Raw genomic sequence first — 13898 nt, 5'->3', positions numbered from 1 at the left:
TCTCCTCATATTTTAATGCGTCAATGGTTATTCTCCGTGTTTTTCATGTTTTAAAAATGCTAAATATTACGAAAAATTGATCGAATACGAGGAAAACAAAGAATGTATTAGGGATTTCCATTGCATTGACACTTGTAAGAATGTGGAGTTTCTTATTTCAAAACACATTCACAAATCATCACACGTTTGATCTCACAGCCACACATGTCACTTGTGATGATGGAAATCGCATTCTCAATCATTGTGAAAAGTGACATGTCACCGATCAAATCAATCTTAAATTTAACTGAATCACTTTTTAACATTCTCCTATTCACAGTAGTATACATATTACAATTTATTTCTGTTGTTAGAATTTAAATATCTTGAAAGTAGCAGTAATAAAAGCAAATTTTATTTCATAATATATATTTATTTACTGTTTCCTCAATTGTACGAGTAAACTTTGGCGGCAGAGACGGGACACAGCACTTTCATCTTTCCGTCGTAACTTGGCGGCTAGGCGCGCCAGGCTGAATCTAGACTTAGGTCTTTCTCTGCGTGGCCCTGGAATACAAATATTTGTTTGTATTTTGAATCATATCATGTATCTAAATTGCAAACTCCATTCTACTATACACAATAGCCCGGAGTTATCAATAATAATTACCTTCAGCAACTCTCTGCCAAGCATCTCTCTCCACATTGACCATACCGGTGGACATACTGCGTCCCAGTGACGATTCGGGAGTGACTTGACTCTCTGCGGCGTCACTCTCACAGCTTATACGACTAGATCTGGAAATAAAATAACATTTTTTTATATCGAGATATAATAAAACATCAATTATTCTCTATTATAAAATGGAAACGTCACTAATTCTGCCCAAATAATCTTAAATAATACTTCGTAATAAAAAAACACTACTCACCTATCAACTGGCCTCAGATCACTAGCAGAACTAGTACCTTCCCGTCTCATAGGAGTAGTAGACGATAAAAACTTCTCTCTCGCTGCCCTTATTCTTTCCGCTCTCTCTGATAGCTTGGCAGTTACTTCACTCTCTTTCGATGGACCAGATTCTACAGCCGATAGTGATCTTTCAAAATAACCAGGATTTTCAGCCATGAAACGTGATAAAGTTGGTATAATCACTTCTGATTGTTGCCTTAAAATTGGCAGAGGGAAATTTTGTTCAGTTTTTTGAAATCCAAAATTGTCTTGTATTACAGGCACTATAGTATCAGTACTTGCTGTAGAATTTTGAATTGTTTCTTGACTATCTTCTATTTTGGGTCTACTTACAAAAGGTTTTGTATTTCTTATCTTTTCGTTTTTTGGATGTTCTTTCGGATGGTCTTTTGGGTGTAATGCATTAGCGCTATGTGATTTTAGCACACCATCATATATTTCTGGTAATGTAGTCAGGGTCTTTTCAGCTGATTGCTCTCGTCTTGACAATTGGGATGCACTTGCTGATTTTTGAACTTCTCTTTCTAAGAATGGGTTATTTCTATAATTGAAATGGAGATACTTTTAAAAAGTTTACATTATAACTTAAACTATATCTATTACATGTCATTCATAGCTTGAAAAATATACATAGTCTTATTACAGAGAAAGTAAATTAAATCTAATTATTAAATTTAAATTCTTTTCATTTTCCCGCTTTCCCGACAAAGCGCGGCTGTTTCTATAATAGTTCTTATATAAAATATCCTTCTTATAAACTCACCTTATATTAACACCCATGGGCATATCAGGAGGCCGCCTTCTCTCAGATTTGGGGGATCGCCATGCGGGGGAAGTTGTACCACTGCTAGCGCCTGATGGAGGACCTGATAAAATATTGAATCTGTTTGCTTGAAATTGAATGTTAAACACTGGAGCTGGAGTAAAATTTAACATTTTGAAATGAACCTTGTAACTGATATTTCAAACACCTTTAAAAATGTTATTTAATAAGTAATGCTTCGGCGGGTGATGTGTCAGTTGTTGAATCGTTTATAGTTGTGATCGTGAATTATTTTTATTTATTTTACATTTGGTATGAGTCTTTATGAGCATTATATTTATTGGTACCGTAGTACTTAAGAGTTAGACTCGACTGCTGCCTTCCGACTGCCTCCCCATTATATATATTCACGCTAGACACTTCGTTCTTTCCGCCGAATTCTGAAGGTATTGTTGAGTGGTGTAACTATACGCCATGCTTTGCCTCGGCATCAGAGCGAAGAAATGAAAATATGTACTCGTATGTAAATAAATATTTCATTTCCTGGGAGGGGATCGAACCCACAACCATCCGATTACTTCAGTCACACTTACAGTTACACATGGTGCCTATGCGCCACGACGGGCTACACAACGGGCCTTGAGAATTTTCAATTGCAGACTATCTACTATATAACCAGCTGACACTAAATCGTCTGAAGATATTACCTTCTTCGTTTATTTTCTTATTGTACCGTTGAATCATAATCCTAATAGACGGCGCTGTTTCTTTTGGCGGGGGTTTTCTTTGAGATGAAGGAGACGTTGGAAGAGGAGGCCTACTTCTATGTTTTTGTTCATCATCTTGTAAATCTCCAGAACCTTTGGATTTACTATGAAATTCTTTAGAAAAATTCTTCTTCTTATTACAATCTTCAGTTCTTAATTCAGATTTGCGACTCGGTACTGGTCTTACTTCATCTAAGTCTTCGACATCTACTGGTATCACAGCTGTAGGAATAGATTCACCACTTCTAACAACTGGTGAAAATATTTTCCTTGTCGTTTTTACGATAACTTCAGGAGATATGTCGCGTTTTTCGGGTGCCTTCAGTTTTAGAACAAATACCTGTCAATATATTTATTACAATTAATGAAATCAAATTAAGTATTGACTAAAAGATGGGTAAAAGATATTATTCAAAACGAGAACAAATACACAATACATTACGAATGGCCAATTTATAAAAAATAAAAATTTATATTTAAATAGAAAAAATAAGACAATCCGAATTGTGAACTAAAACACAAACAATATAATAAAATCAGTTTTATTCTTTTCCACTGCCTACTCTGCCTTGGCAGAATAAAAATAGCTAGTGATCTTAAGATACGACGTGTTTCATTTTCTGTGTATTTTTTTTAAATATTACGTATTGCTTTGTCCATAATCGTGAGCATATACATATAGTTTAAAAATAATAATCATTCCCCCAAAGTGATAGCAATTACAATTATTTTTTTTAATCGAAATCAATAATACCTCTTCATCAGAATCTGAATGTAGTGGCGGAGTTCGAGGCTTTTCTGATGGTCTTCTGGGTCTTTTCCTTCTTCTAGGAATTTCTACAGTCACAGTGTCCACTTCAGGTTCAGTGTCACTCTCAGATGGCTTTGACTGTTCTCTTTCTAGCCTAGCACGAGATTTAGTTTTCTTTTTACCATTATTCTTATCTAAATCTTTTCTTTTAGCATCATTTGCTTCGTCACTACCATTTTTTGCTTCTTTGAAGTTATCGAATTGCTTTAAATTTTTTATACTCGCACTTTTGCTGGTGGAAGGACTCTGTTTATCATAAAAATTGTCTTGACATTGAAATTCTATTTTATGTTCCTTAAAACGATTGGAACTTCTCTCGATTTCTTCAATCGTTTTTCTTATAAATTTGGCATCTTCTTCTATACTTGGCTGTCTAACAATTTTCACTCTATTCTTTTCTTGTATTAGCTAAAATATATGATCAATATATTATTAATAATTTTAATATAAAATAAAATATTGTAAAAGTAATCGAACTGTGGTACCTGTTCGCGTGACTTCGATTTGATTGCAGCGTGTTCCTTAGATTTTATGTTGCGCGCATCTGAAAGTACAACTGTGGAAATTGTAACTATTAATATTATTGAAATTACAAGCGGTGAACTCAAAATATTATAAGTTTTTGGATTGTTAAATAAAAAAAAAAAAATTATCCCGAAGATAGCAGGGTTTAAGGTCCAGAGGGTGCTGGATTCTAGTATTGTTTCGACTACTAAATTGTTTCTTTATTTAATATTTTTCATGAATTTACTTAACTTTAGTTTATTTTTTTTAACAGTTTTAATTAATTTTATTAATCATGTACAGGTCATAACTGTACTCAATACGTGACAACTATTACGTATTTCACTATTAACTGATTGGATTAAATAAAAATTATCTTCTTATATTATATTGTTTTTCAAACAAATTGTTTAAAAACTTTGTCTCATATCTAAGTCTTAGGTTTTTAAATCTATCTAAGCTTTGAATTAGTGAGATTGTATTGTATTGCTATTCTTCACTTAATCTTAAAACATTATCTTACCAGCCCCATTATTCTGTAGAACTGCAGTACCAGTGATTGTAGAATTTGTTTCACATAAATGCCTAGCTTCGGCTTGTCCATAAGTGTATATTGGTTTTTGTGGCGTATGTCTAGGAGAGACGGCCATTAGAGGTGCAGCTGTACAGATCTCTTCAGCCTCTACTTCTACTAGAACTGCTTCTCGAGGATTTGTGTTGTCGCATTCATCTGCGCCGTCGAGCTGGAATTATTAACTATTATTATATAAATATGCATTTAGAACACTGTGTTAGGAATTTGATTATTGTTAAAAAACTAATTCCTAAGCATTTTATTGTCCATTTAATTGCATGTTGAGTGGCAAAACGTTTTGGTATTAAGAACGGAGAAACTAACTATAAAAATTATCTCTGACGTATCCTATTTCAATAACTGTTAATTTCACTGAATTTTCAAGCCAACTGGCGCAAGAATTCATCACGATAAATAACAAAAAGTAAAAACAAATATATTACTTACAGAATGTTCCCTTTCATATTCAGAATCGAAATCATCAGCATCATTAACACTGAGACTTGAAGCGTGTACTCTTCCAGATCCAGCGGACGGCGCTACACTACCGTCAGATTGAGTTCTAGTTAATTGAGTGGTGGGTAACTTCACTTTTGCACGCGCTGCTCGGAGTAAAGCTGATGTGGATGCTTCCGGCGCTATACCTCTAGATTTTTCCCATTCGTGGAGTTTGCGGGTGAATGACCGTGATATGCCTATAAGGTTGTTATAATTTTATATACTACTACTAAAGAAGGAAATAAATATTTTAAATGGAACCTATCAATTTTAATGTTTGGGGAAGTTTATGATATTTGTGTTTTGTTCGGGTTGTATCCCACTTCAGGGAGCTGTTATATTTGACTAATTTTCATTTTTCGGTTCTGGTAGACGAATCAATTCCCGCATTCCAAAATACAATGTCCAGAAATTTCGACAGGAAGTAGGAGAAGTGACTCGTTTGGCCTATTATGCGCAACAAAGCGTGAGGTTTTTTTTAAATACCTTGAAACTTAAAAAGTCCTGTAGAGGTCTGTACTAACACCTCGTCAGGCTTAGCTTCTTCCTCCCACGCTGGTACTGAGTTCGTTTCTTTCATCCTTTTCCATGCATCTTTAACAAATTAAATAAATTAGTCTAACTTTATCTATATATGAGCAAGCTAAAGAAAAAAAAAATTATAAATTATAATAAAATCCAGTCTACTTATTTTCTATGTTTAGATTGACATTTTCGTAAGCAAAACAATCTATTTTTTATTGCATCTTTTGCTTCAAAAGCAGAGAATAAAAGAAATATATTATGTGCAATATATGTGGTTACTCTGCAAAACATAAAATATAAAAATAGATACCCCATCTCTTGAGAAAATCGTCGCTCAGGTCCTGTCGATTGGGCACCGGCGGCGGTTGTTTTACGCCCTTCATTCGTTGCCATTCTGTCAACTTTTTATGAAAGTCTGCTGAAAGTTGCTCCTCGGTTGCTACTGGTCTGGAAGCTATATGAAAAAAAAAAAGAATATTTCGTGGCCGTCGCGGCGCAGGGGCACAAGGGTGTGACTGTAAGGTGACGGTTGTGAGTTTGAGCGCCACTCGAGGGAATGAATTACTTCGCTCTGACACCAAGGGAAAAGCCTGGCGTTGAGTTCCGCCACTCAACATACAATGCCTTGAACGATGCGGCGGAAAGCGAAGAACGGAATGTCTTAATACTAGGTACCCTGATGTGTGCGGGTAAGCTGGTTTTTTTTTATTTTCTTAATAAATCAAATATTTTGTTTTTTCTTTGCGTAAATTTTGAAATCACTTATTATAAAATATATTACTTATCTTTTCTCTCATCTTTTCGTCGATTGCTTAAAAGTAACGGAGATCGTCATGACGCAACGAATGGGTTATTTTCATAAGATTAGTTACAAAATGCAGCATTAAGTCTCGTATCTACTGATTAAAACATTAACAGTACTCAGAAATTGAAGTAGAAAAGGGTCCAGCTGTTCGTTAGTAATCGCGACAGCTTGTGGGTCAGCAGCCAACTTGTGGATTTAATTCCCCCTCACAGCATCAAACCCAACACGCAATGCCTCCAAAATTCAACCGAAAGTGAGTCGTAGTCGAGTGAAGTCTTAATGGAAACGAAGTGTCATAGCACTAGGTTCCCAAAGAGAATAGATATAGCGTAGAGCTATAAAAAAATAAAAATACCTGCATACATCTTCTCCCGTCTATCAGAGAACTCCCTGCGTAGACGCGACTGTAACGCCGCGTAGTCTCTGGCTATCTCCTCTCGCACACCACTTGCCTCGCACCCACTGCTTATGCCTTCTGTATCTGGAATAAATATGTTTTTTTTTTTTTGAAAGAATAAGGAAAACAAGCGTTCGGATCACTTGACGGTATGTGATCACCGTCGCCCACGACCCCTTATAACAATAGAGAAGCTACAGGTGCTCTTCCGGCCTTTAAGGTGGTGATAGACACGCGTTTTGAAGGCACCCAGGTATTCCTACCACATTCCCAAAACTAAAAAACTATAATTGAGTGAAGATTAGTTCTAACTACGGAAATTTAGAATGCGACTACTTTACAACCACCACTTAAATAGTTTTCGAAAAAAAAAGTAAAAAATAATTTATTAAGTATTTATTTGGTTGTCCCAATTTGGTATCTACCAAGTTGGTGTGGAATATGGAATATGCAAGTTTTTATAAGTAACAGTCTCTTAGCTTCTCAAAATATTATCTCTACATAGTTGAAGTGAAATAAACATTTTAGTTCTTCAACTCGTTGACGAATAGTAATTCACTCGCGTGTTCCCTTCATTTTATGTCACGCTAACGTAGACCCCGGTCGAGTTTCCCGGACCACTGGGGCTTCACCTCCACCACCACCACCGGAAATCGGATTTTGATTGGGCTCTCAACACACGAAGTTTCGAAAATTGTTCAGAAAGTGAAGAAAAAAGTGTGTTAAAACTAGCTTGCGTCTATTTACCCTTACATGCGGGATAAAGCGTGAAGCGGCCTTTTTTTGCGTATTACGACCAGAGAGTATCGTATGGTGTGTACCTTTGTCTAACAGAGTGGAGAAATGATAAATAATTAAAACAAACAGCCCAGCTCACACTTCCATAACGCTGCAATCCAAGTAAAAGAAGTTTTTATAAAACAATAAAAATATTTAATGACAGTATAAATTGGCATTATGTGACTCTTGACGCTTATCTGTCAAGGTCCATATTTACAAGGACTTTAAAAAATAGTAAATTTTTTATTTTAAATCCTTAATGTTATATTAAAACACAACAATATATATTATATCATTAGCTATTGGCTAATGCTCAAATGATAATGATGAAGTCATTAATGAATGTCTCAATATATTCTGGATATCAAATCTATAAAAAATGACTTGAACAGCTTTATTTCTCCGCATCAAATCCAAAGAATAACCATACTTAAAAAATCTGTAAAATAGCAAATGGTTTTTAACATTATATTAATATTTGTAGGTCTTTCAATTTTTTATGCATATGTGAGTATATGTATTGTTTCTTTTTTTTTACCTTCACTCTGTGACCTACTTTATCACCTAACTTCAAATTGGTAAATAACCGAAATATCTGAGGTATTTTAGGGTATAATTTGATTAAGAGAATAAATATGGGATTTAAGTGCTACGGGATTTTTCACCTTTCACTCTACACAAAGAAAGTTGACTGGTTAGGTATACATAAAATAAGATTTTCAATCGTGTTTCAGACAAATCACAACAGACAATTCTCAGCCACAACGTCAGCGATCCAAGAAATCTGGACTGGCACCTGCAGGTTGTCGTGCAGAGAGAACCAGCATAGTGGCTTCCACGCACTGAGCGGTTTGATTGACCCGGCAAGTATAGTGAAACCGGAGAGCGTTGCAGAGGCCCGTGAAGCACTGGGTTATATGAGGTTGCCTGGTGAATGTATATGTGAAACATGTCCTTGTTCTCTTTTAGAGAAGGTTTTAAAGTGAGTATACGTTTCATTTTTTAAGGTTCCTGTTGTATCCCGAATATAACAAGGTGGGCAGAGGGTACCTAGTGTTAAGACTATCTCAACTTTTAATTATCCATTATTAACTATTTTTTTAGGGTTCCATACAAAAAGAGTAAATTGGGACTTTATTTGCCCTATCTTATTGTATTTGCCCTATCTTATTGTCTGTATGTAACCGTGATAATTTGACAGCTAAATTTTCACAGATGATGTATTACTTTAAATATATTTGTATATACGGGAGCGTCCATAGACCAAACTTTAATTCATTTTTTTATGTGTCGTCAAATATTTCAGGACCTGTCGTCCAGCCAGAAACATTTACTCTCAATGCATAGAAATATTGTCGGATTTTTATTGTGACATTGTTAGAACAGTAAGTAGGTGTAACGTACGTAATAATGCTTATTTGTTTATAGTCATCAATGTTAATTATAAAGGCATCTTATATTAAATGACGGAATCCCGCGGTAAAATATTAATATTTTAGTTATATATAATTATTCTCCTAATTAGAATCGTACCCACAACCATTTGCGGCTTCGCCCGTGTATTCAAACGGAAATAAATAATTGATGGAATTGCGAACATGTCTCAAGAAACATTCTAAGTGTCCGAGATAGTTCTGACCCCTGCCCGAGATTAACTCGTTCATCCTAACAAACTCTCTGTCTCTCTCTAGGTTTATAATATTTATTATTTGTATTACATAAATGTTATTTTGCGTAGTTGGGAGATCTCTATGGATATATAGAACAAGTGATGTTAAACGCAGAGGCGAGCCAGACACAGCCACAGGTACTTTCATAGTCTTAATTCTAAAAGTACATAAGGCAGGTCCACTCGGCACTCAGTTCTCAAACGTATTTGAATATCTTGTACGTTAATTACGTTGACATACCTATATACGTTACGTTCCCCTCTTTGGCGAAGTAATTTATTTATTAATGACATTTAGGTTAACTATCTTTGTTTTTCATTGAATCTTTTTTCTTCTAGCTAATACAAATATCACCAAATGGCTTAGGTCCAAGTAAAAGTACCGATTTTAGCCAAAAGTTTAAGGATGAACTTAAAAAATCTAACAAGGCCATTTTTAATGTGAAACCTTCAAGATCGATCACATTTAGTAAGAAATCTGATATAAATTGGGAAATCGAACCGGGAACTTCGAAAACCTCAAAAACTTTAATTTCCGAAAGTCAAAGTAAATTGTCTAACGAAAGTTCCAGAAATTGTTCGAGATGCAATGAAAAAGGTGCCATTTGTATTGATAAATGTCCAAAAGCGAAGGAAAAGGACGAATAAATAATAATGATTGTATAAATACATATGTTTCTATATATTATTCTTGTTTTTACTTTATATAATTTACGTAGAGACAAATTTTTATAAAATTCACGATGCATTCCGCACATAGCACGGTAGGCAGAAGGAACTTGGAAACCTAGCTCTAAGACATTCCGTCCATTAAAACGATTCTGTTTCTCATTTTCCACCGAATACTGAAGGCGTTTCGTGTTAAATGGCGGAACCTGACGCCGCGGTTTGCCTCCTTACCAAATGCGAGGAAACGAAAATATTTAATGTTAAATTAAAAGTGAAATATTAAGCTGTCACAGCGGTCTGACTGTAAGCAGTGAGTTTGATTCCACTCAGGGGGAATGAAATATGTATTATTTTTATTCAGCTGTGGTAAAGAGCGTGGTGTCGAGTTGCATCACTCAACACTACATGTGTTAATCAATGCTTTGAAAATTGGACGATACCTGGGAAACTTCGTGTCCCTGCCCTGTCTGCTATACGTGGGAAACGGCGTCACGTTAACAAATCAATACTTATAAATCAAACTCAACATTATAAATACATAATTATATACCTTTGTTTCTATTTAAAAGTCTTTAAGATATATACGCAGATTAAATACTAAAAATACTAGAAGTGTCATATCTTTTATTATCTATCGAAACCAACAGTAAGAATGACTTTATTGTCATTAAAATTTCAAGTTTACATGTAAATTTTTCGTTAATTAAATTAAATTTAAATTTCTTGAATTAGAAGTTATTTTTTTAAATATGTTAGAAAAGTTTTGAACAATAATCTAAAACCCACCGCTAAAGGCTTTTAATATGGACATATTTTATAACTCGCGAGGTAAATAATTTGATGTTTTTCATTTACATACCGTTTTTTTCGAGATATTACATGTAGAGTAGTGGAGCTCTACGCCGAACTTTGTCTACGGACGCGTGGAAATAATAATTTTCTTGTATCATCGTAGGCAGAGGAAACCTAATGTTAAGACACTCCGTTTCCCACTTTCTGCCAATTTTTTGAAGCATTGCTTGTTGAGTGGCGGAACTCAACGCCAGGCAGTTGTTTTAGCGTCAAAGCGAAGAAATAATAATTATAATAAATAATAATTCATTCCTTCGAGTGGGGATCGAACCTGCGCAACGAAGGCCTCAAAAAATTGTAAATAATAAAAAAAAATATTTCAGGAACATCTTGCCCCCTACTGTGTGTCACTAAAAGTATTTTATTTGCGTTACTTGCTGTATTTATTTTGGTGAGATTTTTTTAGTTATAAATATATTAGCCTAGTTATTTGTACTTTTACTTTTATATTAAATTTATTAATAAATAATTTGAATTTGTAATACAATATAAATAGGCCGTTTTTAATATTCTCTCATATCTCGCAATAGGTAAAATAAGCAAAAAGACTGAGATAATATCTATAGGTCTTTAAAATATAAGCGCGATGGATATCACAATATGGTAACTAATTAAAAATTGATTTGTATAAATAACGTACACATTTTTATTAGCTATCAGGATAGAACGAGTCTGTCTGTGCGCCTGTCACAAGGCAGTATCTCATGAACCGTGATAGTTAAACACTTGAAATTTACACAAATGATTTATTACTAATGAACATTAAAGGGGATTACAACATACATTATTTTTTTCCGTTTTTATAAATATTTATAGCTAGTACGGAACTTAGTTTTATCCACACTACACAATTTGTGTTAAATGTAAGTGCGGGGAAATGAAAATAAGTAATTGTCTGATATTGTACCAAGATCTTCTTCCTCCAGGCATTAATCCCGGCTATTGCCAGGGTCTGCCCTCCTACTCAACCTACTCCACTTTGCACGGTCTTTTGCGTAGATATTGTACCAAGATGTCCTCTAATATTTATTAAACGAAAATAGTTATCAAACTTTGAATCCGCGATATCCCACCTACGCCATTAAACCATTAATATAATTATTTTTCAGTACCTGCCGCTGGGTGACCCTGCCGTAGAGTGTAATCCTGAATGCGAGGGGAAGGTACTGGGATTCTGTTGTCTTTGCGATATATACAAAGCTTCTATAAAGTAAGGTTCTTCTATATTATATGAGACTATTGATATATTGATTATGACAAAAAAGTATTAATGAAAGCAGAGTGAAAGCTCTGAGAGTCAGGGGGAGATTTCGAAAGCACAGTGTCGATGTTGATGAGGACTCCCCGGAGTGGACGAGGCGCGAGACGCAAGCAGAGATCGAGGCGTTTGACGCTCCGTTGTCTCTGCTACTCTCGATTTGGTTATGTGAAGTATTGGGTGTCGCATATATCCGGTGATATATGCTTATTGAAAAATAGAAATAAAAAATGCTTCGTTTTTATTTAAGAGGAATAAAACATAAGCCGTGGTGAAGGGGCACAAGCGTGAAACGTGTATTAACGCGGCAGGTTGTGGGTTCCCACTAGAGGAAATGAATATACCTATAATATTTTAATCTTCTCGCACTGGCAACGAAGCAAAGTGCAGGGTTGACTTCCTCCACTCGAGACCCAATGCCTCTAGAATTCGGCGCAAGGTGGGAGTGTCTTAACGGGAATGGAGTGCAGACAGGGGTGGGACCTGGGAACCTAGTTCTAACTTGAACTAAAAATAATAATGTGTGGAAACTTTATCAAATTTTCTCTGCAATTAAAACATTAATATAATAATATTTCAGAATTGGAAACACTGTGAAGGAACTAGCAGAGCAATTGTTTTGCACGATTCAAAATGTGCTGTACGAGCTAAAATATAAAGTAAGTTGTGAATTCGATTCTTCGTCATTGTAAATCTGAATTTATAATTATTATACTTATAAAGTAAAAAATATATATTTAACACATTAAAGGGACCTAATGACCAAATTTATCTAATCTGAATTAGAAATTTCTGTATTTTTTAACTATATTATTTCTAATACATAAAAATTATGTTATAACGTTACAGTTCTATGGGATGTTGAATGCAATGGATCGCAATGATTTATGTCGAACCATCAGTTGTTCAGATAATGCTGTAAGTTATATTTCATTATCGACTCCCTTTTTAGCTACACGCTGTATCCCGCATAAAGCAGGGTAGAGAGCAGAGAGAGTAGGAGAAGAGGAGGAGAGGAGGAGTCCTAGGGTTTTCGTTTAAACTTAAATCTCGTGCAAGCCCCGTGCCAGTGCACCACGGCCGCATTTCTACAATTATTGTAAGGAAATATAGAATTTCATTAGAAATAAATATAATAATAATAATATTTTTACTGTAGGAGCAAACAGAGGAGAAACAATTGAATTGCAAATGTTCAAGACCATGCTGCAAGAAAAAGTCGGAGTCAAAACTATAAATTTTTTATTCTATCATGTTTTGTTTCTTCATAAATGAGATTGATTAGTCCATAATATTTTTATAATACCTGTTTGTAAAATAAAAAAAAATACATAAACTGTCGTTTATCTCTATCGTCGTGTATATAAATTGATTTATCTAATTTTTCCACTCCGGTAGACCAAAGTGACGTTAAGTTCTACCACTTAACGCGCAGTGTCCGTGATGCAGTGCGTGGGGAACAGAACGTCTTCATATAAGTATTCCTCTATGTACCCTGAAAAATAATTTGAAGCGAGGAAATATAAATATTTAATTGCCCCGAGTGAGAATCGAACCCCCACACACATCTTTTTCAGTGGCAACAGCCACGACTGGCTTTAACCTGTTTTCTATGTCTGATTATCCATACATTTTTTTTACTAATGATAAGGAAGTACCATTATTAACCCCTCGATCATTGTATTCATTTAGATACATATATTAAATGATGAGCTTAAGTGGTGCTCTCATTTTTAAATGTAATTTAAATATATATAATGTTTCTCTTTAAAGATTGTTAACTTTACAATATCTTGCATATTTTAAAATAAAATATAATATTTATGGTCCAAATCATTTTCTAGAGAAACCAAGAAAAAATATTTTTATAATAAGAAAAGCACTCTAATAGTCGTAAAACAGTTTTATGGGCGATGTCGTAAACACGCCTATATACATACTGTACAACATATATTATGTCATTATAGCGCACACTTTATTTTTGGTTTCAGTTAAAAATAATTTGCATTGTGAAATATTACTTATAGCTATGAACGTTCAGTGTGTTTTTATCTTTATTTCATTTTCAACGGTG

At 34.6% G+C, this 13898-nt stretch overlaps 2 protein-coding genes and 1 long non-coding RNA gene across 4 annotated transcripts in view; 2 read left to right on the top strand and 1 right to left on the bottom strand.

Moving 5' to 3' along the window:
- Nucleotides 1–391: 391 nt before the first annotated feature.
- Nucleotides 392–13898, bottom strand: part of LOC146540183 (uncharacterized) — a 28321-nt gene continuing 14814 nt past the window's right edge. Inside the window, exons 6-17 of one of the 2 annotated variants that reach the window (XM_085207699.1) lie at nucleotides 6555–6680; nucleotides 5705–5848; nucleotides 5356–5463; nucleotides 4819–5066; nucleotides 4321–4540; nucleotides 3779–3849; nucleotides 3237–3701; nucleotides 2423–2822; nucleotides 1716–1818; nucleotides 912–1493; nucleotides 650–777; nucleotides 392–546 (exon numbers count right to left, since the gene is read on the bottom strand). In XM_085207699.1, the coding sequence (XP_085063825.1) occupies nucleotides 416–546; nucleotides 650–777; nucleotides 912–1493; nucleotides 1716–1818; nucleotides 2423–2822; nucleotides 3237–3701; nucleotides 3779–3849; nucleotides 4321–4540; nucleotides 4819–5066; nucleotides 5356–5463; nucleotides 5705–5848; nucleotides 6555–6680 (2726 nt within the window). In that variant the 3' untranslated portion in view covers nucleotides 392–415. The remainder of the gene's footprint in view (nucleotides 547–649; nucleotides 778–911; nucleotides 1494–1715; nucleotides 1819–2422; nucleotides 2823–3236; nucleotides 3702–3778; nucleotides 3850–4320; nucleotides 4541–4818; nucleotides 5067–5355; nucleotides 5464–5704; nucleotides 5849–6554; nucleotides 6681–13898) is intronic. The other variant, XM_085207700.1, reaches the window with a different exon arrangement.
- On the top strand, nucleotides 6676–9693 carry LOC146540186 (uncharacterized). The gene is made up of 5 exons (XM_085207923.1): nucleotides 6676–7883; nucleotides 8111–8358; nucleotides 8683–8825; nucleotides 9115–9263; nucleotides 9385–9693. Exons 1-5 carry the CDS (start codon nucleotides 7830–7832, stop codon nucleotides 9691–9693), a joined length of 903 nt encoding a protein of 300 aa, XP_085064049.1. The 5' UTR covers nucleotides 6676–7829.
- On the top strand, nucleotides 10485–12899 carry LOC146540185 (uncharacterized). The gene is made up of 4 exons (XR_014879488.1): nucleotides 10485–10957; nucleotides 11676–11776; nucleotides 12405–12483; nucleotides 12674–12899. It is a non-coding gene; the product is annotated as an uncharacterized LOC146540185 (long non-coding RNA).

This window comes from Heliconius melpomene, chromosome 3 (assembly GCF_056956725.1).
Source record: "Heliconius melpomene rosina isolate 202511_hmr_F chromosome 3, ASM5695672v1, whole genome shotgun sequence".
Classification (NCBI taxonomy): domain Eukaryota; kingdom Metazoa; phylum Arthropoda; class Insecta; order Lepidoptera; family Nymphalidae; genus Heliconius; species Heliconius melpomene.
Note: the sequence above shows the minus strand (reverse complement) of the source record. Positions and strands in the feature narration are given on the sequence as shown.